Source organism: Lepisosteus oculatus, chromosome 21, assembly GCF_040954835.1.
Source record: "Lepisosteus oculatus isolate fLepOcu1 chromosome 21, fLepOcu1.hap2, whole genome shotgun sequence".
Classification (NCBI taxonomy): domain Eukaryota; kingdom Metazoa; phylum Chordata; class Actinopteri; order Semionotiformes; family Lepisosteidae; genus Lepisosteus; species Lepisosteus oculatus.
Window position 1 is genome coordinate 2,288,843 of NC_090716.1, and position 26,538 is coordinate 2,315,380.

General features: G+C 49.4%; 2 protein-coding genes and 1 long non-coding RNA gene across 4 annotated transcripts in view; 1 reads left to right on the forward strand and 2 right to left on the reverse strand.

The window, feature by feature from the left end:
• Positions 1-2,598: 2,598 nt before the first annotated feature.
• fancf (FA complementation group F) lies at positions 2,599-4,440 on the reverse strand. Its single transcript, XM_069181755.1, has one exon. The coding sequence runs from the start codon at positions 3,987-3,989 to the stop codon at positions 2,865-2,867; it is 1,125 nt and encodes a 374-aa protein (XP_069037856.1). The 5' UTR covers positions 3,990-4,440; the 3' UTR covers positions 2,599-2,864.
• A 210-nt stretch (positions 4,441-4,650) lies between these two features.
• LOC138224405 (uncharacterized) lies at positions 4,651-6,806 on the reverse strand. The gene is made up of 2 exons (XR_011182878.1): positions 6,645-6,806; positions 4,651-4,725 (listed from the first exon to the last, which is right to left on the reverse strand). It is a non-coding gene; the product is annotated as an uncharacterized lncRNA (long non-coding RNA).
• A 329-nt stretch (positions 6,807-7,135) lies between these two features.
• The window catches only part of LOC102687319 (growth arrest-specific protein 2), a 51,344-nt gene continuing 31,941 nt past the window's right edge, over positions 7,136-26,538 (forward strand). The window contains exons 1-3 of one of the 2 annotated variants that reach the window (XM_069181827.1): positions 7,136-7,847; positions 17,007-17,169; positions 22,913-23,037. In XM_069181827.1, coding sequence (XP_069037928.1) covers positions 17,025-17,169; positions 22,913-23,037 — 270 coding nt within the window. In that variant the 5' untranslated portion in view covers positions 7,136-7,847; positions 17,007-17,024. Of the gene's footprint in view, positions 7,848-15,869; positions 16,023-17,006; positions 17,170-22,912; positions 23,038-26,538 lie in introns of those variants that run through there. The other variant, XM_069181828.1, reaches the window with a different exon arrangement.

Here is a 26,538-nt window from a genome sequence, read left to right on the forward strand (position 1 = left end):
CTACTACACCTAAAGACCCAGCACATTAAACAAAAATTCTGAGTTAAACCTTGTTTTACCACAGCCTGAAGTCATTTTCCTGACTGTTTTACACCTCTAATTGCCTCACTATCTGTGTAACAGGTCTGGCCATTACTGAGAACCCCAGGGAGAGCTCACTCTCAGCTCACCTGTACCCCACGGGTGTGTGCGTTTCCACTCACAGCCCGCCGAAGAGTCAACTCCGAGTTGTACAGGGCACTCCAAACTCCAGACCCCGTTTGCGATATGAGGTCACAGGCACTGCGAAAGACATTCATCTGCAAATTCAGCTCTGTTGGTTTTCTGGCTACACTTGGCAAAAAACAACAACAGGAATGCTTCACGCACTACACAACTGCTCCAAACTGAAACACTGGAACAGAACTGAAAAACACATTTCTTAAAATGCATTCAGAAGCTTTTGCGTAGGACACTTTAACCCACACCCTTCCTCCACCTTCTGAAAACAGGTGTGCCATCGCATACCAGTTTTGGACTAAACGTTAACGATGAGCCAGTCCTCCTACTCACTAAACACGCACCTCCTGAGCTGGAAGATGCCCGAAGGAGGTCAGCAGGGTCATTTATAAAGCTCCTTGCTTCACAGAGTCCAATATTTCACTCCACGTTTCTGTTGGAATAGCTCCAAAGAGCAGAGCCAACACCAGCTTATGTAAATCGACGTACGAGGACAAGGACGAAGCAGCACAGATGAGAGAATGACCACTGCTATCTTATAGACAGACGCTTGGCAAAGATCCAGTGTGGTTTAAAAGGATCTTCTGGAAAAAAAACCGTGGGACTTACAGCATGGGAGCACCAGTTACAAAACTGGTCCTGCAAGTACGCCAGGACCAGATTAAAGGCACGAGCTTTGCAGACCTAAGAAAGATGAGAGAACAAGCAATACCAGGGAAAGCTGAAAAGATGCACCAAGTCTTGCAAGGAGCCTCATTCCAAAGCAACCTCAGCTGACGAGGCAGATCTGACACCCCTCTCCTCTGAGCACGCAGCGCCGAGGAGCAACACACAGGCTGAATTAATTGAATTAATTTCTGGTCGCTTTGCACATTTCACTTGGGCTGACTCACCTCTGACTGACCTGTAGGAAGTTCCCAGCATGTCTCCAAAACTATGGAGCTCTATGGAGAGATAACATGCACTTACTCCCTCCTGTAACTTTCCAGCCACATCGCTAAAACATTATACCCAATTAAGCCATTGAGCTGAATTATGTAAGTGTACTTAGGTTTAAAAACAAACTCCCTTTGAACCGTACGCACATAATAAGGGTTAGGAGGACGTTTGAATCTGGCCATTGAAGTGATCAATAAAACGAACAGGATCAGTTGAGACAGGAGTGGTCAGCTGGGGGCCTTGTGAACCCCAAGGTTTGGCATTTTCATTTCGGTTCCTTCACGGAACAAAACAACTGCTTCTGTGGTCATAACAAAATTGTTCCCGTCTTAAGAAAGGGGTGGACCTTGACCAAGGGTTCTAGGTCAACAACTCAAGACTGGTGGACTGGGGGAGAAGGAGTAACCCGTTACAATTAGACTCGGCTTCCCTTGAGGTTGTCAGGTGCTGTAACCGAGTGAAACCACCCTGGCAAGAACTGGGATTGGCAAGCCCATCTTTAAAAGGGCGCACCTCAAGCAAGCGTTTGGCAATGGGCGTGGACACCAGACAGAAGGGGTTTCATGGGACTTCCTCTTCACTGAGGGGTCATGGGGAGTTACTATCGACCGGAACGCCACTCTGCATTGAGCAAAATAAACAGATACTTTGCTTCAGCTCACAGCGCTCAACCGCCTCACCAATTAATCCCGATGGGTCCCGCATCAGTACTCTATTAAACCACACCCTGGCTCGGCATGTCTCGTTGGAGTCCATATGGCACGGTTCTGAAATCAAAGCAAAGCACTAAAGAAGGAGCCCCTTGTGTTGAGTCTGCAGAGATCTGGCACTATTAACACGGGCCCTGTGGGAAGAGCCTACATCACTGTGCTCCTAAGTCCAAGTCTCTCGCACTTCAGACAACAGGTTTAGCACTAATTTGCAGGGACCTGCGTCAGCGTGAATTGCTGATATGATTGTGTGTGATTAATGCGAAGGGAACAAGCAGTGGTGCATCTCTCACGCTGAAAAAGTAAAAAAGAAAAGACTTTCAGTCTGTTCAGCCGCCTTCTGGTGTGAGAACTCACAGCTCAAGAAAACCTAACACACAATTTGTGTGTGGCTGTTCTTAATGCCCAGCAGCTGGGATTCACTTTTTATTTTTGCATTGGTTGCACACAATCCTATCAGTCATTCGAGGCTTATCATCAGAACAGTTTTCTCTACTGCATTTCGCATTATCTGGCTGGAAAAACTCCCAGCAGACTTGCAGTCACAAGACCGAACCCAAATCCACTTAAACCAGCAGCTTCTGATAAAACCTGTCGTGTGAAGGCGTGGGGCAAAGATAACAAGGACCCATGACAATCTGCCTTCATTAACTTACACTCGAAATAAGGGACTTCAACAGAAACCATGAGAAAACCAGGCAACAGTCCATCACTGCAAACTGAAATACACTTAGAAGCAAAAACAGAAATCACATTTATTAAGCAAAATACCAAAGTATACTCCTAACAATATGATAAGTGCTTGACAGAGGGTTTGATCCCTTTTTAAGTGCAAAGAAATGTCTAAAGCTTGTTTCATAAGGCAGCTAAAGAAGACCAGAGTCTCAACTCCTTTAATGGGATGTTGCTCTGCCAGTCACACTCTGTCCGACTTTAGAAAGCTCAGCTTTTCTGGGTGTTGTGGAGGTCGGAGATCAGGGGTGGCCACCAGTGCCATCAGGGTTTGCCGAGCGACACGAGGAGGTCAGTCCACACGCTGACCCCCTGGACCTCAAAGCCCCCGTCCGCCGACTTCAGGGAGTTCAGAGTCGACTCCGCGGCCTCCTTCAACTCCGGGGGGCCCCGCACTAAATTACGGAAGCGGTCCAGCAGGACCTCCCACGGCACGCCTGCCGCCGGGCTCGCCTGCGTCCAGCGGCCCGGAGAGGCGCCCTGCTCCAGCGCCCGGCCCCAGTCCTCCAGCACCCCCAGGTAGGCCTCCCTGAACTGCGGGTGCCGCCGGGCGAGCCGGGCCGCCGCGGGTCCGGGCAGGCCGCGGCACAGATTCCGGAGCGCGGCCCGGTTCTGCAGCAGGCGCCGCAGGAGAAAGTCCGGGGCTCGGCCAGCGCCGGGACCGCGTCCGTCTAGCAGCAGGGCCGCCGCCAGCGCCCGGAGCTGAGCCGGACTGCAGCGGCCGCCGCCGCCACCCAGCCCGGCGCTCTGCAGCAGGGCGTCCAAGAGTTTCCCCCGGCCGGCCTGGGAGTCGGGAAGCGCCAGCAACGCCTCCAGACGCGCGCTCAGCACCCTCCCTTTCCTCTCCGCCTCGGGGTCCAAGCAGGAGGCGGCGCCCCCGATCAGCCCGGCGGCGTGGGAGAGCACCGCCGAAGCGCCCTTGCGCGCAGCGAGGCGACAGAAGTGCCGGAACGGGGGCCGCTCGCTGCCCCGGTCCTCTCCCGCCGCCCGCAGGGGTGCGAGCTGCGCCAACACCGCCCTGGCCGCCGCTTTCGAGACGGCGGGGTTGGCCAGCAGGGACACCAGGAGCAGTCCCCGGCACTGCGCCAGGTCCGCGAAGGACAGCTGTCGGTCCACGCCCAGCGCCTCTCTCAGGTTCCCGTGCGCGGCCTCCAAGCAGCCCTCCAGGACGGCCCTGATGTCCGCGTTGGCGTGGAAGCGGGCGTGGAGCTGCTCGCAGTAGCCGGCCCACTGCAGAGCCCTCTCCACAGCCCGCGCGTCCCACTGAGACACGTACCCGCTCTGCGCCACGGCCAGCAGCTGGGCTGTGCCCTCCAGGTTTTGACAGATGGCCTCCATTCTTAGCGAGCAGCTACACGCGTCCGCTTCGCACCGGGGTCTGTTCTGCATTGCGCTGCGGGGCGCCCTGACCCGAGTTTCGAGACTCAGAAGTTCGCCTTGTTTGAAAAGTCAGCTCACATCACAGACGAGAAACTACCCTCGAAAAGTTCAGTTGCTTTACTGAAAGCTCCCAAAATAAGCTGTGCATTACCTCGTTAGATACACGATGTACGGTTTATTTAAAATACAACATGTTTTTGTTAAATAAAGGATATTTACTTCAACTTTGTTTCTCTGTACTTCTGTTGTTCTTAGAAGCGTGTTGTTGCTGCTTCAGGGCCGTATGGTCATGTGACAAAAAACTTCCGGGGTCATAAGAGAGGTCAATTGGGCACTGAATAGAGTAGTTGCTAGGTAGCCATCTTGTTTTCAGAAAGAGGCTGCACCAAAAAAAAAACATTTGATAGCCGGTAGACGGGGTTTGTACACGGGAGTACTTATCCCGATCAGGAACAGTGTGTGAACAGTGGATGCTGTAAAGAAAATCTGAAGAGGCATTAGAAATATTTTAGATATTAAATCTAAAAGCAGAAGATTAAATTAAATCGCAAAAAAATTTTTTTTGCACACTTAAATAACAAAAAATAAAATACAAAAAAAAAAACCAGCACGCGAACTTGTGGTTAAGGCAGTACTTCTGTTTACAAAAAAAAAAGTCTTGTGACTCAACAGCAACAGCAGCCACATCACCCTGCAGCTCACAACTGGCATTGCTCTCATACTCCTTCCTCCTCGCCTGGAGAAACTAAAACGAGGCAGAATAAAACATGGCTCACCATGAGACAGATGCACACAGCCAGCCGCATCCCTGCCAGCAGCCATATCGCCCTGCAGGTCCCAGCTGGCAGCCCCACTGGAGCTCAGCAGTGTGAGCCTGGTCAGTACCTGGATGGGAGACCTCCTGGGAAAAACTAAGGTTGCTGCTGGAAGAGGTGTTAGTGGGGCCAGCAGGGGGCGCTCACCCTGCGGTCTGTGTGGGTCCTAATGCCCCAGTATAGTGACGGGGACACTATACTGTAAAAAGACACCGTCCTTTGATGAGATGTAAAACCGAGGTCCTGACTCTCTATGGCCATTAACAATCCCAGGGTGTTTCTCGAAAAGAGTAGGGGTGTAACCCTGGTGTCCTGGCCAAATTTCCCCCTGGCCTTTACCAGTCATGGCCTCCTAATAACCCCCATCTCTGAACTGGCTTCATCACTCTGCTCTCCTCCCCACTGAGAGCTGGTGTGTGTGAGAGGACTGGAGCATCATCCAGGTGGGGCTGCACACTGGTGGGGGTGGGGGTGGGGGTGGAGGGGATCCCCAATACCTGTAAAGCGCTTTAGGTGGAGTGTCCAGAAAAGTGCTATATAAGTGTAAGCAATTATTAATTATGATTTTCACAGTTATTGACAGTTATTTTCACAATTGTTTTATTTATTATTTTTACATATTTTTACTCCTGTTTAAGGAGGATACAACAGTGAGATTGTTTTGAAGAACCCGGGAAGGAGAAGGAATGAAAGGCTACACTGGGACAACAGCCTCCTTATCTCTGCCCAGTCCACAGTCCCAGTCTCTCTCTTCACCCCTCAGCTGGAGGCTGGAGTCTGTTGCTCCGGAGTATGCAAACTACAGCCTGTGGAAATTTTGGTACTATGCAAAATCACGAGGAAACATCCCTGTTTGGCAACACTTAACCCCTGAAAAAAAGGGTATGTACAGCACAAGCGCCTGTATAAACTAGTGACGCTCTGAGACTGCAAACCTGCAGGTGCTTTGCAAGGTGCAAACAAGTTAGGCATCACTAAGAAACTCGCATCACAACCCTACTGACACCGAGGTACTTTGTGCTGTATGTGCTCCAAGACATGCATTTTAAGCAAGGTTATTTGAACAGATTGCCTGAAAATACCTCTCACGACAAACAAATGCAAAAAGAAAAAAGAAAAACGGGAGAAATGGGTCTGTTAATTCTTTCATCAGGGTAATGGAGGGCGGTCTCACAGCAACCCCGCAAAAAAAATAATTCTTACACTTATATAGCGCTTTCCTGAACCCTCCATTCAGAGCTCTTTACAGGTCATGGGGATCCCCTCCACCCCCACCAGTGTGCAGCCCCCCCTGGATGATGCTCCAGTCCCCTCACACACACCAGCTCTCAGTGGGGAGGAGAGCAGAGTGATGAAGCCAGTTCAGAGAGGGGGGTTATCAGGAGGCCATGACTGGTAAAGACCAGGGGGAAATTTGGCCAGGACACAGGGGTAACACCCCTACTCTTCTCGAGAGACACCCTGGGATTCTTAATGACAGGACCTCAGAGAGTCAGGACCTCAGTTTTACATCTTATCTGAAGGACGACACTTTTTTACAGTATAGTGTCCATATTATCATACTGGGGCATCAGGACCCACACAGACCGCAGGGTGATCGCCCCCTGCTGGCCCCACTAACACCTCTTCCAGCAGCAGCCTCAGCTTTCCCAGGAGTCTCCCATCCAGGTACTGACCAGGTTCACACTGCTAAGCTCCAGTGGGGCTGCCAGCTGGGAGCTGCAGGGTGACGTGGCTGCTGGAGAGCCCTATCGGACAGCTGAGCTAAAGGGAATGTAAAGACATTGGCACAAGCGGTTTACGTACTTACACACAAGCCACTCTTCTTAAGGGCGGACTGTGAGATTACCTGTTGAGCACAATTCGACCCTGGGACCCTGACACTGCCTGTACTTGACCATATCATCCAGATGTCACTATTTGTATATCCACTTCTTCATCATCAGACAGACACGTGTTCCTGGTGTGTGTGGTAGTAACGCAGAACCTGCCCTGGACCAGGACATAGGGCGGGGCTGCACTTTGGACAGGTTTATTGCAGGACACACACACATGGGGAAAATTGAAAGAAACCATTTAATACAGACAGCAGGCATTTCGAAGGAGTCAAAAGCACAGGGTGTATCCCACTTTGACTTCAAATGGTAAACACCACTGTCTGTAATTGAACTCAGGACACCCAAGAGCTAAAATCATTAATAAAACAATAGCTTTCGGAATATCATCAGGTTTGTATTATCAAAAGTGACAAACATAAGCTGTTAAATGCAGTCATAATATGATTTTTTCCAAATATAAACAAGCAGATATACTGTAGACACAACGTATCCAGGTAAAGATTTAGATGTGTTTATTTGATTAGGAAATATACTTTAAAAAGTTTTTTTTTTTTGGGGGTGTCAAACATTTATGGCATTGCGCAAAGGCAATGTTTCAGAAATCAGAGTTTAAAAAATTCCTAAAACTGATGTTTACATCGTGATGACTGGCATTCACTTTATAAAAGGCCAATGGCATTATGGTCTACTAGTGCAACGATGCAATATCCGAGCGTACCTCACCTATTCCGAAAGCCAGCAAGACAACATCGCTTTCTAGGCGTCGCGTTCGGCTGAAATATGTTTGTTATGGGAAAGCAAGTTCGCCGAGCAGTTCGGATCGCTGGGGGTGAGCGCGGCACAATTCAGTCCGATCATTCGTACGCAGTGCAATGCAATATCCAATTTCAAGAGTCAATGATTGACAACTGCGAGTTAGCCTCGGTGCTCTCTGTAGAGAGAGGGAGAGAGAGAGACGGAGCGAGAGGGAGAAAACAGACTGTGTAACCATTTGACTTCCGTCTTATCCCGCGCAAGCAGAGAGCTGTAATGATCCATGCGTGATCATATGGTCTGGCGACCTGCGATGGGCTGTGTGCTTTTTTTTTTCCTGCACTATGGGAAATGAACGGGCACGCCAAGACCGCAGTCTGAAGCATGAAGATTGGTAAACCGGGACTACAGAGAAACCAACCTACTGCGCCCGTCGAACAGCGTTGCATTGCAGAGTTAAAGTGAGTCGACAACAGCGCGAGACACAGAGGGTGCAAAAATACGGGGGGCGGAGTGGGGTGCATGGGGTATGTACGGACTGTAACTGATTTGTTGTTTTCTAAGTCCTAGACTGATTGCTGTCCCAATTAAATCTGTGCAAATTCCAATCAGTATTGTAGTTGCTGAGGTGGTAGTAATAACAAGGATTTCATTCAGGTGTTTGTCTTTAGAAAAGGTGAATGTGTAGTGCACCAGATATTTTAACTCCAGCACCAGTTGAAGTCGGCACACTGGATTCTTTTGAAATGCCAGCAGCCGTTTTTGTAATGAGTTGGTGGACTGAACTCCTCATCCACTGCCGGTGAGATATAGGTTGGATTTAGGTCTTCGCAGGTGAAACTTTCCGAGAAGGTTTTGCTGAGGTCGCCTTTTGTGAGAGGCCAACTCCTAAAACAAGATGCCCCTGATGTCAACCGATTCTGTAAGTCTAATATTTCTGAGCGAGGACAGGGATGAGGCACACATCAGTGTATCTAAGAGCAAAGACAACATAGAGCAGTACTTTCATCTGAAAAAAAGCAAACTTGCAGTGGAGGATGTTTGAATAGAGTGCAGGAGAACCATTCTTAAAATCTAGTTTTTCTTTCTCTGGAGTTATACAACCCAACCGAAGCACACTGTCCTCAAAACCTTGGACCAATCTGCTGAGGCTCTATTTATCTGGAAGATTAGGTTACAGTCCTAAAGTCCCAGGGAGGCAGTGTGATTTTCAAAAGAGTACAGAGTAAGAATCAGGTTGCAAAATGATCTTCATAGCCTAATTTTAAGTAACTATATCTCTATAACTCTGTTCTTTTTAAAAGGTTTGGCAACTGGGCACACATGTTATATAAACCCCCTTTGTAAATGTCAGGACTGCATTGACTTAATTAGAGTTTTTAAAATCACTTTGATACATAATTGCCTTTTTTTCCTCTTCTGGCGACCATGCTGATCATGGCTTGATCTGAACCTCAGGAAGTAAAAATTAAACTTGGCTACGGCTTTTTGATTAAAATACCTCCACCTTGGAGAGTCTTCTCTTTATATTGAGGTATAATTATGCTACATGGCACACAAGCACCATATCACAGCCCCAGCTGGTTTTCGAATCAGTGTTCAGCATAAACACTGGCCTGCAGTTTTCTGTTTTACCCCCAGTTTGCCAGGGTGGGTAGTCTAGTGGGTACCTTTTGTGATAAATTAGAAATCAAACTCTTCAAACCTCTTTTGAAGAGACACAGACACAGAACAAGGCAGCTACCCTGTATACACACCACTGGAGTGAATAGTCTTCGCTATTAATATTCTCTTGGCTGACTCCTCAAAGTTTCTGGCAATGATGGGAAAATTGCTATTGCATTGCAAGGTTACCAAAGCCAGAACTTTTACATAACCTTAGATCTCACACCACACTCGTGTGACCATATTGTTACAAATAATCTCCCCCTTTTTATTTGTGATGCACCTCAAAGCTATACTTCAGTACATCGAACTGTGCAAGCAGTATCATTTAGTTGTAATCTGTTCTGTCAGATGAAATGAAGCCTTCTGTGGTGTTCCAATTTATATTGTACATTTTTTATTCCAATAAGCCGGATCTACCTGTTATTTTTGTATGTGGCTAAGAAGACAATTTATGTAAAGTTTATTTGCATTGCAAATACCCTAGTAGGTGTGGTCTGTGTCATTTGGTCATGTCTTATGCTACTTAAGGCAGCTGAAGGTCAAAATATGGAAAAGCTCCAAATAGTGCAGATTTTGCAGAGTGTAATTCTATTCCATAACACTGCGTTTTGTACTTTTCAGAGTCTTGCTTTCATCTCACTGATGAGATGTTATATTCTCATTCTTATCTGGGGGTATTTTTCATCCGATTGGACTAGAATCTCACCTGAATTACAGGTGTGTCAGGCAAGGGGGCAGCTACAATGGCTCTCTGTCACGAGGCTCTGGCTTGCTAAGCACTTATTTCCATTCATAAAATTGAAAGACGATCAATGGCTTGGAGCGAGCAAAGTGGAACTGATGGGCCACTAGCGCAGATCAGTCTTACGGCCACTGCAGCAGCTGATACTGTAGAAAACTGGTAGAATCTGCCAGCTGCGGTGGAGCATATTGATCAGTGCATGAAAACTGCCCTGTCACTCCATCAGGCCCACTGCTGCCCAGGCCCATCAGTGAAAACAGGAACAGATGAGCTTAAATTAAAAGGGTTTTGATTACAAACCGAAGGAAGAAAGGTGAGTCGGGTGGGTTTGACAGCCATTTGGATGTGCAAAGTATTCACTATTTAATGCAATCCTATCATGCAATGATGTTGTATTTATCTATCAATCAATCAATCAAGGTTTATTTATCAATGCACAAACAGTACAGCATACAGTACAACGGTGTTGTCGGCAATGACATGCGTGGTCCGTGAGCTCGTTTAGAGGGATGTGTTCTCTGTGACAGTAGGGCAGGCCCATACCTCCAACTCCAGCCAAACTCAATATTAATTGAATCCCTGTGTTAAGAAGTGTTTTCACTGTCTAAAGAGTCTTGAGCAGGTATCAAAAGACAGTCAGGGAGGGACGGAGCAGGTCTGAATTCAGGGGCAGTTCATTCTACTACTGATGGGCAGGGGTGAGAGCGAAGACAGAGAAGCAGGAAGAAGTCCGGTAGGAGAGGAGGGCTGGAGAGAGCAGGAGAGGGACGACATGGGACGGAAGACGGCTTGGAGCAGCATGGCTGAGACAGCAGTAGGCAAGGACTGAGGTTTGGATTTGGATGGAGTTGGCGGTAGGAAGCCAGTTCAGAGATTTAGAGATGCAGAGTTGCATGAGAAAAGCATCGAAACGATGGTGTGCTGGAGGACATTACAGCAGCCTGGAGGCTAGTGTACCTCTAGAAGAGACTCTGGACTACGAGCTCTGTAGAAGACGTGTCGGGAACATGCCAGACAAGATGAGTGCTGGGAGCATGAGAGGGGGGCATCGGGGCAGTCGCTGAGGGGCAGGGGAGGAGGGCGAGAGGGTGATGGAGACAGGAGGTCAAGAGTTTGACAAGATGAAGGGAGGAGAAGAAAGTTGGAAAGAAGAGGCTGAGGTTATGCTAATGGAAGAGGAGACGACTGTGGGACAGGCAGAGGTAAGGAGGTCAGTTGTGATGGGGAAACACCTCAGCGGGGTCTTCACAGCTTGGGACAGCCCATGATCTGTCCAGGCCCCTGCCAGCAGCTCCACTGCTGGGCTGTGCCGGGTCTGGCCTTAATAACCGAAGCAGGAAAAGTTGCTCTATGGGGGCAGAAAGGTGAGCACCCCAGGATGTGAAAGTTTACTTTCCCACTAGTAGCTGAAATACCAGGACTTGAGGGCAAATACACAGGAGCTGTTAAAACTGGCAACGCCGAACTGTACACGCCACCACCGTGACTCTCTGCCAGGGGTCAGGCTCAAAGGTCACGGGCCATGCTGAGTTAATACTGCCCAGGTCTGTCTCATGAAAGGGACTTGAATCGCCAAGGGGTCGGTTGCCTTCTTAAAGGTAAATAAGTGGGTCCAACGTGCTTATGAGCCTCACTGCCTTTGAAGAGCTGGCTCTGGAAAGTTTCCGTCTGAAGTGGGACATTTATAGTATTTGTCTTGATTTTGGGCCAGGTCAGATTTTGTTTCTGTATGAGTTTCGATGCCGGTGCTTCAATGTCAGCTCCCTCTGGGAAGCTGGATTTCTTTCGTGACACAAAAACATGGAAGGTTGCAGACATGGGTATTGACTCCATGGGTCTGACACAGGCTTATTCACAAATGTATTGTACAGTATAGCTAATATTGTCGGGTTCGGCTTCCCTTACTTTTAAATTACGCTTCTATCGAACACTGAATTGAACCAGCTGGTGATGCTACATCCTGATTCTTGACAAATTCAAGTCAGCTTTAGACCGACAGGCTTAAAGCAAGACAATGGATTTTTATATCCGTTAACAAACGTTACACACACACGGACATTTGAAATGTCGCTCTCTTGACATTAGGAAACAAACTCAACTTCTGAAATCTAAATGAGTCCTGCAAGGTTTGTCGTTTTACAGCTAGAACTCAAAGCTGAGTTTGGCATCACAGCTCTGCGGTTTTCTGATCTTATACTGTACATTATTTTTCCTGTTTCCAAGGTAGAATTCTGCTATAATCTCAGGGGTGTTTTTTTTTACCAGGACTCCCCTTAGCAGTGCAGGAGTCGTGTGGCTGAAATATCCTGTTGCCTGTTGTTTGCTTTTTACAGCTGCGATCAGGTCAGGGTGAATTAACTGAGGTCTCCCCAGGTCTCGCAGGCCCCTTTGTTTGATCTGATATCTTCCCCCGGTGATATTATTGTCAAAATAATTCTCATTAAACAGGAAAGAGTCTGTTTCTTTGCGTTTTACAATGCCCTCAAGCCTGGACGATCTGACAATTCAGTTTGACGTTACTACTTTTTTATGTGGGGGCAGGGTGACATCATGGGTGAGCCTTTGCACTCCTGACTGACGGGATGTGGGTTCGAGTCCCTGCTGCAGACACTGGTGTTGTACTGTGAGTGAGGTTCTCTACCCCAGGTGCTCCAGTCCTCCCAGCTGTAGGACTGGAGGGGGGAGTCACATAATCTCTAGACCACTTAACACTTAACACTACAGAAACCAGATTCTCCTCTGGCCCGATGGGCTTGCTGGGGCTCTGGAATAGACCTGATCTTTTTTTTGCTTTTAATATTAGACCTTTGTTTTTGAACCCTACACAACGGGCAGCTGCACTTGATGAGACAGCAATGTACTGGCTTGAAATGTCAAGAGACAGGTCTCCCTGTCCTCTTCTCAAGGAAAGTAATCTGCTCATTCAGCAGTTTCAGAGGCGAGGAGACGGGAGGAAGGTTAAATCGATCCAGTTAATTTAGTGACCCCCGCTGGCCTCTTGAATAAAGGCTTGCGGAAAATATAGGAACGTGGCCTTCGGGGTCACAGCTGGGGACTCTGGCAAGGACCTTGTAGAACGGGGGTGTCCAGTCCTGGTCCCGGAGGTCCAGTCGGTATTTTAGAGCTCGTTAAAGCAGAGGTGCTGGTCGAACCGAGTCAACTCCTCGCCCTGTTAGAAACCGAGGCGCCCGAGTCCAGTTTCATGCAGGTTCTCCTAAATGGGACACAGAGCTGTGCAACCACAGCAAAGCCCGTCCAGCAGCTCCAGCCCTGCCTGGAGTTAGCAGAGCTGGGGAGACCTGCAGTCTCAGAGGCCCGGCCGGATGAGGACAGGACATCGTGGGCGGACAGGCAGGGGGACAGAGTCCGCCATCTGAGAGCTGTCACATTTACCCCCTGTGGCCGTAGTAGCAGGGCTGCCACCTAGTGGGGGGGAGACAAAGGAAGGACAGGAACACTGGAGGGCTGTGGCAAAGACAGGGCTGGCTCCCAGCTGAGACAACATACAGTACGTGAGCATTCTGCAGGAGCAGCGTTTACTGCTCAGACATGTGGGTCCTGCAAATATTTTGCTTGCCATTAACTGACCCGGGACATGTGGTGTAACAGATCACGAGCGTCATCCATTTCCAGGAGGTTCCTTGTATATTTGGAGAAGGCCGATAGAAAAGACGCATTGTTGTCTGCAGGAACATGCAAGACAAGGGGCTGGGCCGTTTTCTACGTTTTTGAACAAATGAGTAATGAATGCGTGCACTGTCAGTGACACTGCAGGTACAGTTTGTGAGAGGCATTCACCTGCTCGTGTTCTCGAGCACGCTTAAAAATTAAGTGCTGGCGTTGAAGGGGAATACATTAGTTGGATTGGTGCTTCACAATAATTTAAAAGTATTTTTGACTTTTCCAGAAAAGAATGCCAGTTTGGTATACTGTCTTAATCTGCACACATCGTGCAGTAATGGTAGCACAGCAGTGGTTTCTCTGTGGCTTTAGTTACGTTATTAGCAGATGTGTCTACTGCATAATAACATTTGGAGGACAAAAATGCACTGTTCATCTGATATGCATTGATCAGCTGAAAAAATGCTCGCACACATATGCTGTACATGATTTTGATGGAAGCTAATCTTATGTACATAATTGCACTGGAACATTATCACACTTTTCCCTTAGTTCTCCAGTCTAAAAATATCTGAATCTTCGGGAAAGGCAGTTAAGAACACAGCTGACTGAACTGCTTCCCAGTTTTTTGCTGTCACGATGCCCCAGAGGCCCCATGGACACTGCTTAGAAATCCTTTCTAACTGATCCCAACAAGCAGACACCCCTCTTTCTAACTGATCCCAACAAGCAGGCACCCCTCTTTCTAACTGATCCCAACAAGCAGGCACCCCTGTTTCTAACTGAGACAAACACGCAGACACCCCTGTTTCTAACTGATACAAACACACAGGCACCCCTGTTTCTAACTGATACAAACACACAGGCACCCCTGTTTCTAACTGATACAAACATGCAGACACCCCTCTTTCTAGCTGATCCCAACAAGCAGGCACCCCTGTTTCTAACTGATACAAACAAGCAGACACCCCTGTTTCTAACTGATACAAACACACAGGCACCCCTGTTTCTAACTGATCCCAACAAGCAGACACCCCTGTTTCTAACTGATCCCAACAAGCAGACACCCCTGTTTCTAACTGATCCCAACAAACAGACACCCCTGTTTCTAACTGATCCCAACAAGCAGACACCCCTGTTTCTAACTGATCCCAACAAGCAGACACCCCTGTTTCTAACTGATCCCAACATGCAGGCACCCCTGTTTCTAACTGAGACAAACAAACAGACACCCCTGTTTCTTACTGATACAAACACGCAGACACCCCTCTTTCTAACTGATCCCAACAAGCAGACACCCCTGTTTCTAACTGATACAAACAAGCAGACACCCCTCTTTCAACAGCCCTGAGGACCACAGGGAAAAGGCGTTCCTTGCTTTCTGCAGATGCAGGGTCATTCAGACCCTCTAAGCTGTACAAATGGTGAGGAATGCTGAAAAGTGCCTTTGCATTTCCTCGGTCTTGAACCCATTCAGAAAAGTCATTCTCTGGGCTTTTTGTTTGAGAAGTGGTGTTGGGTTACATCACTGTCAGAATGCGCCAATGATTTTATATTGCGAGTCATTACATAAGCAGACCGTACCACAGGAATAAGGACACAAAAAGTGCCCTAATTCTGTTCCATTTCACATTCTAGTACCAAGACACAAGAGACCTTCACGGATGTGTTATACATAAACATAGCGAGCTACTCCAGCGACATTTTGCAGCATTTTGATTTTATTATTGTATTGTGCATTTTGGTAGTGCAAACAAAGTATAAAAAAGTTCCTTTGGCTCCAGACGGTTCTGAAATTTGAACACCACAATACAGACAGCTATTACAGTCTGCATCATCATAAAGACAGATGAGAATGTGTGCGATCGAAACTGAGGCACAACTCGGGAGACCCCCTATACCCACAGTGAGCAGCTGACACTACAGTTTTTCATAATGGATCCAGAACTTTTTCATCTGGTATCCAGTTGTTGTTGTGGTTTTGTTTTTTTTATTTGGGGGTGAGGAGTGGGGGGCTGGAGGGTTCTATTTAGCAAAATGATTTTTGTTTAGTTTGCCGGTGAGACAGGGAGAAGCAAAACGAAGCAAGGGTAACATGCAATATTGCTTTGCACTGCTGAGGTGTTTCACGTTCAGAAAAGCAGCTCTCAGGAGGAGAAGAAAAGGGCAGGTTCCTTTATACCTCTGCAGGCAGGCAACAATGAGAGGGAAAAGGGGTTTAAATTACTCTGCAGACAGTCCTCATCACCTCCACGTCTTTCTTCTCCTTCTGTGTGTGAAATAAACATTCTACTGTACTGTACCAGCTCGCATAAAAAGCCCACTGTTCTCAGCTGGGGATGGGGAAACAGGAATGCAGCTGTCAGGGGAGTTGAGAAAGTTACATGCCATTAGGTGTGCTGTAAACTATCCTGGGCTGAGCCTGTCTAGGTGCACAATAGCTCTCAGAGTGGGAGTCTGAGCCGGTCTCTGTCAGCGCACGCAGCTCCCAGCTCTGCAACGCCTGCACCATCGCACAGCGAGGCACCAAAAAAAACGGATTTTGCTTCATTCGTTTGCCTGCGTACCGGAGAGGTTGGAGCAGCATCGACGCCCTCGCCGACAGGTAACCCAGGCAGATGTGCTGTCCTTCACCGAACTTCGGTTAACCGTGTTAAGATAGCCTAGCTTTGCTTGTTTCGGACGGTTGCCTATATCTTCAGCAGCACAGCGGGTTGCACAGACAGTGAAGAACGAGGCTGTTCCTTTGCATGAAAGACCATGTGTTGTTCTCCGAATACGACGCACAGAGAGCCTGAACTGATATTGCTTTGTGTTGTGGTTCTTCTTCACAGTGAGACCGACTAACAGCCAGATGTTTGTAATCTGGGTGTCAGGATGCAAAATACCATTAAGTGAAAAATGGATTCTGTAGTGATAGATCTAGACCATTGGGAACAGAGATCTGTGTCTTCACATGACCTCAGATGTTCTCCAAGTTAAACTGCCTGATGGCTTTGAGCAGATCTCCTCAGCCATCTCTCTTCTACGGATATTTGTGAGCACGATCGCGGCTGTCGGTGTGAATGAGTTGCAGCGTGTTTTGCGAGTCCTGTCTGCTTCTGGGTGTGTGAGAGGGCAGTGGTATGTCCCTAGTTTCTTGTTCTCTTTCCTTGTAAGGAGCCCTCAGCGCCATGCTGGTCGGCGTCCGTGCCCGTGGGGCACAATTACAGCATGGGCAGCTGGAGCCCCGGAAAACCTCCTCAATGACCCCATGTGCAACACCCCCAGCCATGTCACGCTGGGTAAATCTGGCCAGATGGAGGGGCGATTAAGAACGTTGCTCTTTCTGCTGGGCTGTTTCGGTTTGCGCGAGAGCCTGTAGCTCGTGCTCGAGACAGTACGTGCCGTACGGAACCGCTGGGAGTCGTGACGATTTTTTCCCGATCCTCCTCGTCCTCCACGCCAGACCCCGATTCCCACAGCCAGGGCTGAGTGAAACCCAGATCCATCCAGGGAGGATCTGCTGGGAAGTCACTGGGGCCTTGTGAGTGGCCGCTGCCACCAGAGCCTCCATGCGTACTAAGCTGGTTCCTGTTGTCCTCCCCAGGAGTGTGAGCCGGTCGCCATGTGCAGCGCTCTGAGCCCCAAGGAGACCAGAGGCCCCAGCCTTGCCGACATGCACCAGTACAGCCAGTGGCTGGCCAGCAGGCACGAGGCCAGCCTGCTGCCCATGAAGGAGGACCTGGCGCTGTGGCTCAGCAGCATGCTGGGTAAGAGGCGCTTTTCCCTTCCTGTCGCTATGGAGGCGGGGGTGGTTTTGTGCTGTGGGCAGTCTGACTGACAGGTTGGGGGGGGTTCGGGTCTCAGCCATGGTACCCTGAGGGAGGACCTGTAGTCCAGCTGCTCCTGTCCTGCCGGCTCTATGGGCGGGAGACCCCCTGTGCAGGGCAGGTCATGCCTGTGATTGGCTGAATCTCAACCGGGAATTTGAACATACTGTATTTCGGGTAGAGCTGTGGAGCAGTGGTGCAACCTTTTGTAGGCTCTCTAGTCCCTTAACACTACGTAGACCAGGAGTCCCTCTGTCATGATGAGCAAGAAGAGCTCTGGTATGAACTAGAACTCTCCTTGAGAAATGAAAAACCACATCCCTGCCAGCAGCCATAATGCCCTGGTCAGGGTGAGCCTGGTAATATCCTGGTGAGCCTGGTCAGTACCTGGATGGGAGACTCCTGGGAAAGCTGAGGCTGCTGCTGGAAGAGGTGTTAGTGGGGCCAGTAGGGGGCGCTCACCCTGCGGTCTGTGTGGGTCCTAATGCCCCAGTATGGTGACGGGGACACTATACTGTAAAAAGGCGCCGTCCTTCAGATGAGACAAAACCGAGGTCCTGACTCTCTGTGGTCATTTGCCTCGATTCATTGACTTCGTATTGCCAGCCAGCCGAGATTCAGAGCCACTAGCGGACACAGTGGAGATAATGCAGCACTTGCCCCCACACAGCTCATCCTGGGGCCGCTGGAGCAGCACTCGCCTCCTGTTCTTTTCCCGCGGGTGTGAGGAATTTGAATGAGTGTCTGCGTTGTCGTGTTTGCCTGTAAATGCCTGGTGGTGCTTCTTTCCCTGGCTTCCCCTGCCAGATTCCAAAGACGTCTTCACCCGAACGGCTGTCCGGTGTCTCCCCCAGCCCTCGTCCTGCAGCTGGGCCGCGGTGTGGTCTCTGGGGTGGAGCTCGTGCGAGCTGAGCTAGCCTCACATATTCTTACATCTCTGCAGCCAAACCCCTAGCTTCATCACCCATTGCAGCCCAGGTCTGTAGGACAGCCAGCGGCCTTTATGTGTGACTTCCATGGGTCTCCCATCTTGTTATCTAAATCTGTTTCTGCTCAGAGGAGTTGGATGTGACAACCTGCTAAATCTCCTATAATCATAAAGACATCAATCTCTCGGGGCCTGTCCAACCAGCCTCCGAGCAGCTAGCAGGGAAAGAGGGACTCGTATCAGTGTTGCACAGACGTCACCCCCATCTCTTCCTGCCTCTACCCCCAGTAGCCTTGTACTGTAACTTGTAGGAGAGTGAAGGGGGGCAGATTGAAGAACGAGAAACATTCCTGGAAACCGCATCGCTCTCCTTTTTTTTGTTGCGTGCCTCTGAGGAGGTCTGTACAGATATTTTTTCAGTCTGCTTTCCAAGCAGAAGAGGCTGTTCCCCTGTGGTGTGGATCACAGTCCCGGGACCAGGGGAGCAAGACACCCCAGATTGTTTCAGAGTTATCGGCTGCTGGCCGGGGACAGTCGAGTCTGTGTCTCTGAAATTCACAGCGCAGGCAGACAGGGGACTCTAGACAGCGGAGTGATTTCACCTTCTGAACTTACTGGAAGGAAGTTGGACGTAATGTTCAGGCGCAGCTGTTCCTGATGTGTCCCGAAGTGGTATCTGATTTTTATTTTCTGTTTGCTCGTTTGCTCCTCTGCTTGCGGGGTGCTGGTTGGAAATGGCTGTCCTTCTGAAAGCAGCCATGTCAGACATCCAGCCATTTTCCAACCACTTTTCCAGTTCAGGGTTGGGGGAAGCCTATTCTGGGAAGGTGGGGTACGCCCTGGGTGGGACACCAGTCCATTAGAGGCCACACACTAACGACAGGGCCAATTTTCCCACAAGCCAGTTAAGCTACCAGTATGTTTTTGGGTGGTGGGAGGACACCAGAGCACCTGGAGGAAACCCACATGAACACGAGGAGAACATGCAAACTCCACACAGACAGCACTCCAGGTCTGAGCCAAAGATCCCAGGGCTGTAAGACAGCAGTGCTAACCACTGCCCCACATGCTACCCCATTTCAGACATGTCTCACAGAATAAACTTATGCAGTGCCTTTGCTCTACTGTGCTTTACCTACAGTGGATAAACCTACTAACAACTTGGCAAACAGCAAGATCATGCTAAGATCAAGAGCAACACGACCAGGCAGTTTTGTTTTGCTCTTTTGCGGAAATGTACCAGTTTTTTTTCCCCACATCCAAGGCACATTTTTTTCCACTTTTTAAAGATGAAAATAGCCATAGCTCCTCACGCCTATTAAAAAGAAAACCTTCCTCTGCAAAATACCAGCCTTCTGCTTTAGCCCTCCCTTCTATATTTAGAGCAACGTGTCAACTGGAAGACAATTAAAATACGTCTCAATCCTCCTATTAATTGCTTCATAGACATTAGCTACTTAATCATTTTATCCTCGTCAATAAGAGGCTCCTTTTCCCCTGGTGCATTGAGAAGTCACAGCGTTGATTTAATAAATAAAGAGATCATTTCCTAACACAGCTGTCAGCTTTTTTAATCTTAGGACAGACTTGTTTCGTCTGCGCACGTACGTCTGAGCAGTACGCTTGTATGTAAGTTGCTGCTTCGCCGATCGCTGATGGTTTTACACGAGGTGGGAACAAACTGTTTCTGGATCAGCTAGCAGTTCTACAGCTCTGGACCTCAGCTGTGGTGACTCCGACTGAAAGGGCTGAGACTGGAGAAAGGGGGCATGTTTGGTCACAAGCCGTGCAGGAGTGCACGGCTGTCAAGTCCCACCCAAGAAATAATAGGACGCTGAGTTCATTTACAAAAGGTTGGTCATAAGATATTTTACAGGATACGATATTATGCAGGAACCAGACAGAGTTTGCTGGAGGAGTGCTAGTTTTTTTGTTAAGGATAGGAGTCAGAGATGGGGTTATAGTTCTGGTAGGGTTAGGTTTAAGATGATTAGTTTGACATCCAGCTCGTCTGACATCCAGCTGTGTCTTGGAAGAAGCCAGAGTATCAGCTTCAACACCTTGGCTGGGTGGCTTGTTCCCCACTCCCACCACCCTTTGGGTAAAGATTATCTTGATTTTAAAAGCACTTCCGTATAGTTTCCGCTTGTGTCCTCTGGTTTGTGTGTCACTGCTCGTTCTGAAGACGTCCGCTGGGCGGGCTTTGTCCAGGCATTTGAGGACGTTAAAGACTTTGATCAGGTCGCTAAGCTTCTCTGCTCAGGACTAAAACAGGTTCAGTTCCTTCAGTCTGCCAGTGTAATTGTAGAGCTCATAGCAAAGGCTGGATGAGGAGGTAACATCGAGATAAGTGGTAGGTTTGGGTTTGAGCTGGAAGACATCTTTGCAATAGAGATGTTGTTCCCCTGGAAGCTCTAGGAGCTGCTGTTGGGTCCCGGGAGGCCACGAGCCGGCCGTTTTTTGCAGAACTCCCCCCAGGAAAATCCAGCTTCATGCTTCCCTCCTCCTGATCTGCCCACGCACCTCCCTCTCTGCCACAAGACTTTGCGAAATCTAACAGCGCTGAAATCAGCGTAGAGCGAAGAGAGAAATGCGAACCGTGGTTTTCAGACTTTGATTCCTGCTGCGCAGTGGGGATTAAATAGTTTTAGCACTTACACATGTGTGTTCCCTGCCACGGGCTCACTGCACTTTCAAGCTGTTATTTAAGGGCTTGGCTTCCAATACTGCATCTCAAGACACTCCTAGACCTACACAGGTTGTTGGACAGATTACAGTATATAATCACATTCAAATCCTAAATTCGTCTTTTTCCAAGCCTTGATACATTCGTTCAATTTTATATTCTATATCTCATGTTCTGTCAATATAAACAGTACGTTGAATATGCTGTATCAGTAAATCTGAGCTAATACTAACAAATTCATCACCAACAAGAGCAGGTGTCTTATAATTCACCCATCTATCCATTTTCTAACTGCTTCTTCCAATTCAGGGTCGCAGGAGAGCAAGCACTGAGCGCAGGGTGGTATATACAGACGGGCTCATACAGACACAAACGCATGCACACTCTCACACCAGAGGCAGTTTTCCCAGATGCCAGTTAGCCTATCAGTATGTCTTACAACTGGTGAGAGGAAACTCACACAAACCCAGGGCGAACATGCAAACTCCACACAGAGAGCACCCCAGGTCTGAAACCTGAAAGTCCTCCACGCTGCAGGGTACCGGTGCTAAACCTTTAATTTACTCATGCGTTATTTTCTCTCAGACGTTTGACAGGAAACACCTTTCCAGGATTATGGCCTGCTGTCGCTAGGGGTTGTGGGAATGAACACGATCTGGCCAACCCGTCTGTCCATGTCCGTCTACCCAGCAGCCTTTCCACCCTGTCCACTTGTCTGGCTGCTCTAGCTGAGTCCACAGCTCCAGGGACGTTGGGTGTTGAGTCAGCGTGCAGTAGCAGCAGGGAAGACACAGGACAGACAGGACACCCCATGACCAGGGGGTGGGGGCTGCTGGGAAGGCTCCAGTGGCAGGTTTATGAGGCCGCGGAAGCATGTGCAGTTTATTTTCCCTCTGGCTGGCGAGGGGGGGGGGGATCATGCCTCCCAGACCGTCTGGGCTGTTCCGATCACCCCCCAACCCCCAGTCAGCGGAGACTCCGGCGGATTCCTGCCCCAGCCGGAGCAAGCTCGCCGGCCACATCTGGAGCTCGTTAAGAACACCCCGCCTGCACCTCACAAAAGAAAAAAAGAAAAACAGCGAACAAAATATTCCGGCAGGTTTTTCCTCCTGAGCACCAACCGCCCTCCCCCCCCGCCCCCCGGGTTTTTAAAGGTTTAGGGGGTGATCTCACCGGGTAGGCATGGCGGGCTGGAGCAGAGTTAGCGGCCGCAGTGCTGAAACACAGCCCATCACACACAGAGGGGCGAGAGCTGACTGTTGCCCCACAATTCCACTCGGCAGGTCTGTGCAGCTCTGCCACTGACCTGCTTCAGTCTCAGCTTTGTTTCTTTAGTGTTGTTCGCTGTGCTTCAGGCGCTGGTGAAAGTCTTCCAGAGCCATCTCTCCTTGCCCACATGTTGGAATGATTCCTTTGGCAAGCCGAGTAGGGTGACTCTGTGCCTGTGTTAGGAGATCTCTGGGGTGTGATATCCTCATCCTTACAGTGCGATTATTATGGACTGTTCATCTCTTTGCCCTCTCCCACCCCTCGGCCAAGTTTTTCGCCCCTGTCCTGCAGTACAGTGTTTCTTCGTACACAGTCTTGCGAGATGTCCTGTGGTTGAGCATCGTAAAACCAGAAGAATATTAATCGGAACTCTGCGAAACCCTAGTGCATGGGATTATTATGGTAAGACCGCAGTTCACCAGTGCAGAAACCCCAGGCTTGCCAGGACAATCCTGCTGGAGGGGGTGCACCGCACATTGCTTCTATTAAGCAGCTCCTGCGTTTCAATGGACGAGGCGCATTCGTTTCTAATGAGTGAGAGTCGCCGTCCTGACCTTCCAGGTCCTGTGTTGGTTGGGTGCTGAGCAGAGGATCTCAGCCCCCGAAGCAACCCAGGGCATTGCTTTCAACAACATGACTGGGCGGCCTGTCCCATACTCCCGCCGCTCTTTGTGTAAAGGCCTGCACCCGTTTCTCAGTCTTGCTCTTCCCCTGGGTGCTCTGATTGGCCGGTTTCCCTGCCGCTCCTGAAGAGGTCCTCTTGGGTGCCCCTGCCGACGCCTCTCCCTCTCCCGCTGCAGGCACGGAGATCACGGCGGACACCTTCATGAGCCGGCTGGACAACGGCGTTCTGCTGTGTCGGCTGGCGGGGACCCTGCAGGAGAAGTTCAAGGAAAACGGCAGCGAGCTGCCCAGGGCTGGCCAGGTAAAGGGGGGAGGCCACACCCGTGGAGGGGCTGTGCGTCCGAGCGAGAGGGGCTTTTGCAACTGATGGCTTCCAGGGGCTGTCTTGTGAAGGATACAGGCCCGTATCCTGGGCTGCTGTGCTGCTCGGTGGTAGAGCACAATGAGAACAATGGCAAAGCAAAATTTGGCCCGGCGTCCTGGCTAAATTTCCCATTGGCCCTTATCAATCATGGCCTCCTAATAATCCCTAGCTATGAATTGGCTTCATCACTCTGCTCTCCTCCCCACTGAGAGCTGGTGTGTGGGGAGCGTTCTGGCACACTATGGCTGCCGTTGCATCATCCAGGTGGGGCTGCACACTGGTGGGGGTGGAGGGGATCCCCATGACCTGTAAAGAGCTCTGAGTGGAGTGTCCAGAAAAGCGCTATATAAGTGTAAGCAATTATTATTATTATTTATTCATTATTATTATTAAAATGGTAGATGTGGAAATGGCAAGGAGGCTGACAATGGAAGTACTGTACCAATATCTAGGGGCTTTTCAGAATTCCGTTCACCCGCCACAGCTCAGAATTTAAGTTGCTTTTCCGAAATCAATACGTCAAGAGCACACTGGAAGGGCGCTTAGGGTGGTATCAGGGTTTCAGAATTTGTTGAATGTACTTCATTAAGCAGCCTGTGCTGATCTCACTATTTGCTTGGTAAAGTAAGTCTTCAGGGAGGGTATTGCAATCCACAGTGCGGTGCAGCGGTAGAGAAGTGACCAAGAAAAATAGATAAAGAATATCTTTTTAAATATATATTTATAATTATATAACAATCGCCTTTAGGTCAATCTATCCATACTGGTGTTCTGCATATGGTTACTTCCTAAGTGACACCTCTTCTAAGCCTACTGAACTCTCATTTCTAATAGGAAGAGATAATTAAGGTCTTCTAATGAATTAATTTAAGATGTGGGATTCCTTTGCTCATGTCTCATGACTCTATAGGTGAGTGTGCACCATCATTTTGATCCAGGTGCCCGTGTGAATTTAATACAAAAACGCAGGGCTGAATTAAAGACTGGAGAGGAAAGAGCTGCCCTGGCACACCTGAAAGGGTGATCTTCTGTTTCGTTGACTGTAATGAACAGGGGAGCCATTTGGTGAAGCAGCAGATTGGTGCACTTCATGTCTCCATTCACATCTGGACAGTAAGCAGACATCCACTATGTACTGTTTGTACAGAAGTTCATCAAGAAGAGCAGAGAAAACTCTGATAATGGCTAGACTTACTGGGATGCTGATTTCAAGGAGATCCCTGAGGTTTTCTGACATAGGAGAGCATTTATGGATGAAAGTGACTGTCCCTGAACACTTAGGAACACAGCCAGAGCCACCTGACTTCACTTATAATCATAATAATAATAATTCCTTGCACTTATATAGCACTTTTCTGGATACTCTACTGGATGATGCTCCAGTCCTCTCTCCACACACCAGCTCTCAGTGGGGAGGAGAGCAGAGTGATGAAGCCAGTTCAGAGATGGGGGTTATTAGGAGGCCATGACTGGTAAAGGCCAGGGGGAAATTTGGCCAGGACACCGGGGTAACACCCCTACTCTTTTCAAGAAACACCCTGGGATTTTTAATGACCACAGAGAGTCAGGACCTGGGTTTAATGTCTCATTCGAAGGACAGCGCCTTTTTACAGTATAGTGTCACTATACTGGGGCATTAGGACCCACATGGACCGCAGGTTGAGCGCCCCCTACTGGCCCCACTAACACCTCTTCCAGCAGCAGCCTCAGCTTTCCCAGGAGTCTCCCATCCAGGTACTGACCAGGCTCACACTGCTGAGCTCCAGTGGGGCTGCCAGCTGGGAGCTGCAGGGAGATACGGCGGCTGCCTATGAAGGGACCTCTCTCTGAATAACCCCTCCCCTTCAGGTGTCTGGGATTCTCAGTCCTAATCCCACGGTCTTGAGCATGACTTCGCCCTCTTGGCTCCTGAGCCAGACACTCCCAGTGGACGTCCGGACCTTACTGAGCAGCACAGCACCGGCTGGGCTCTCCCGGACCATCTCTTCCTACCCCAGGAAGGGAAGCCCCAGTGGAGGAGACCTTTCCTTCAAGAAACATTGGGGAGTGAGATTTTCGCCTTAATTAGCTGCTAACGAACAAACAGGCTCGGAGGCCTGCTGTCGTTTGCGACCTGTTTTATGCTCCTGTGCTCTCAAACGAGCTGTCCTGCAGGGACAGAACCCCCCCCCCATCAGCTGTGACCTGGAGGAGACGTCTCATGCTCTCTCACTCTCTCTGTGGATATTTGATGGCTGAAATGAGGTGACTGGCCTCCCAGACCTGGAATGTGAAAATACCTTCAAGGAGAGAGAGACGCTGTATCTTGGGGGAACTGTTCACAATTTGGCTGGTTTTTATTTCAACGGAATTTGAAACCCAGACAAAACTGCAGCCCGTCTGACTGATGACCTCATCCTGTTTAACATTCTTTCCCGCTCCATGTGGGTTCAGCCCCTCCTACCCCCCCCAGCCCCCCCACCCGTCTGCGCACCTGCTTCTGTCCGTCTCCCTGCGAGAGAGGCAGGGGCTGGCCGGTGGGCTTGCTCTCCCTAGGCCCAGGGGGGTCTTCTTAACCGAAACATCTGGTACGACCCCCTAATTTGGCTCACTCAGTCACTAGGGGATGAAGGGGCCGTGTGAACATAAAACGTTAAGAATTCAAATGATGAATTGATTTCAATGCCAGGGCCTGTTCCCCGGGAGCAGATATAGGGCGACAAGACAACTAGGGGTGACACAGGTATTGGTGCGTTTCTGTCAGTCATTTAGTCTAAAACAGTATAGACACGCATGTTATTACAGCAAACACAAATATTTGCAGGTGAATAAATAAGAGTTGTAGGAGATCTGATAGTGAGGCTTCGGCTCTTTTATATTTTAGCTGATTATTGCACCTGCCCCCTGTTTAGCCCGTCTGTATTTAAGCCTGGCTCTCTCGCTATTCCTGGCTCAGCACTGGGAGATGGACGCCCAGAAGCCCGCCTACCAGCGGGTCCAGGAGAGACCCGATGGCACAGGCTTCATCACGGCGTCCTGACCGTCTGAGTCCGGGGCTCGGAGCGCCTGGCTTCGTCCTCCTGGTTTTATTCCCTGTCCCTGTCCCAGATCCCATTCCGGATTTTAACCTTGTTTGTCTCATCTTGGATGGATCCCTTGGATGGACTTTGGACTGCTCCCCGGATTTCCCCCCTGGACTCTCTGGACCTGTTTGCCATCGCCAAGCCCCCCCCGTGCACCGGATCACCACTGTCACGCCCTCCTGAGCACCAGATCACCCCTGTCACGTCCCCCTGTTTGTCAACCTGTCCTGATCCTCGTCGTCTCCTCCCTGTTGTCCTTCTCCACTTCCTGATTATACCTGGACTGGCTCCTGTTACAGTCACACTCCTGCTTTGGTCTGTTAGGATTTTCCATAGTTCATGTCATGCCTAACATCATGCCCCTTGAACGCCACTT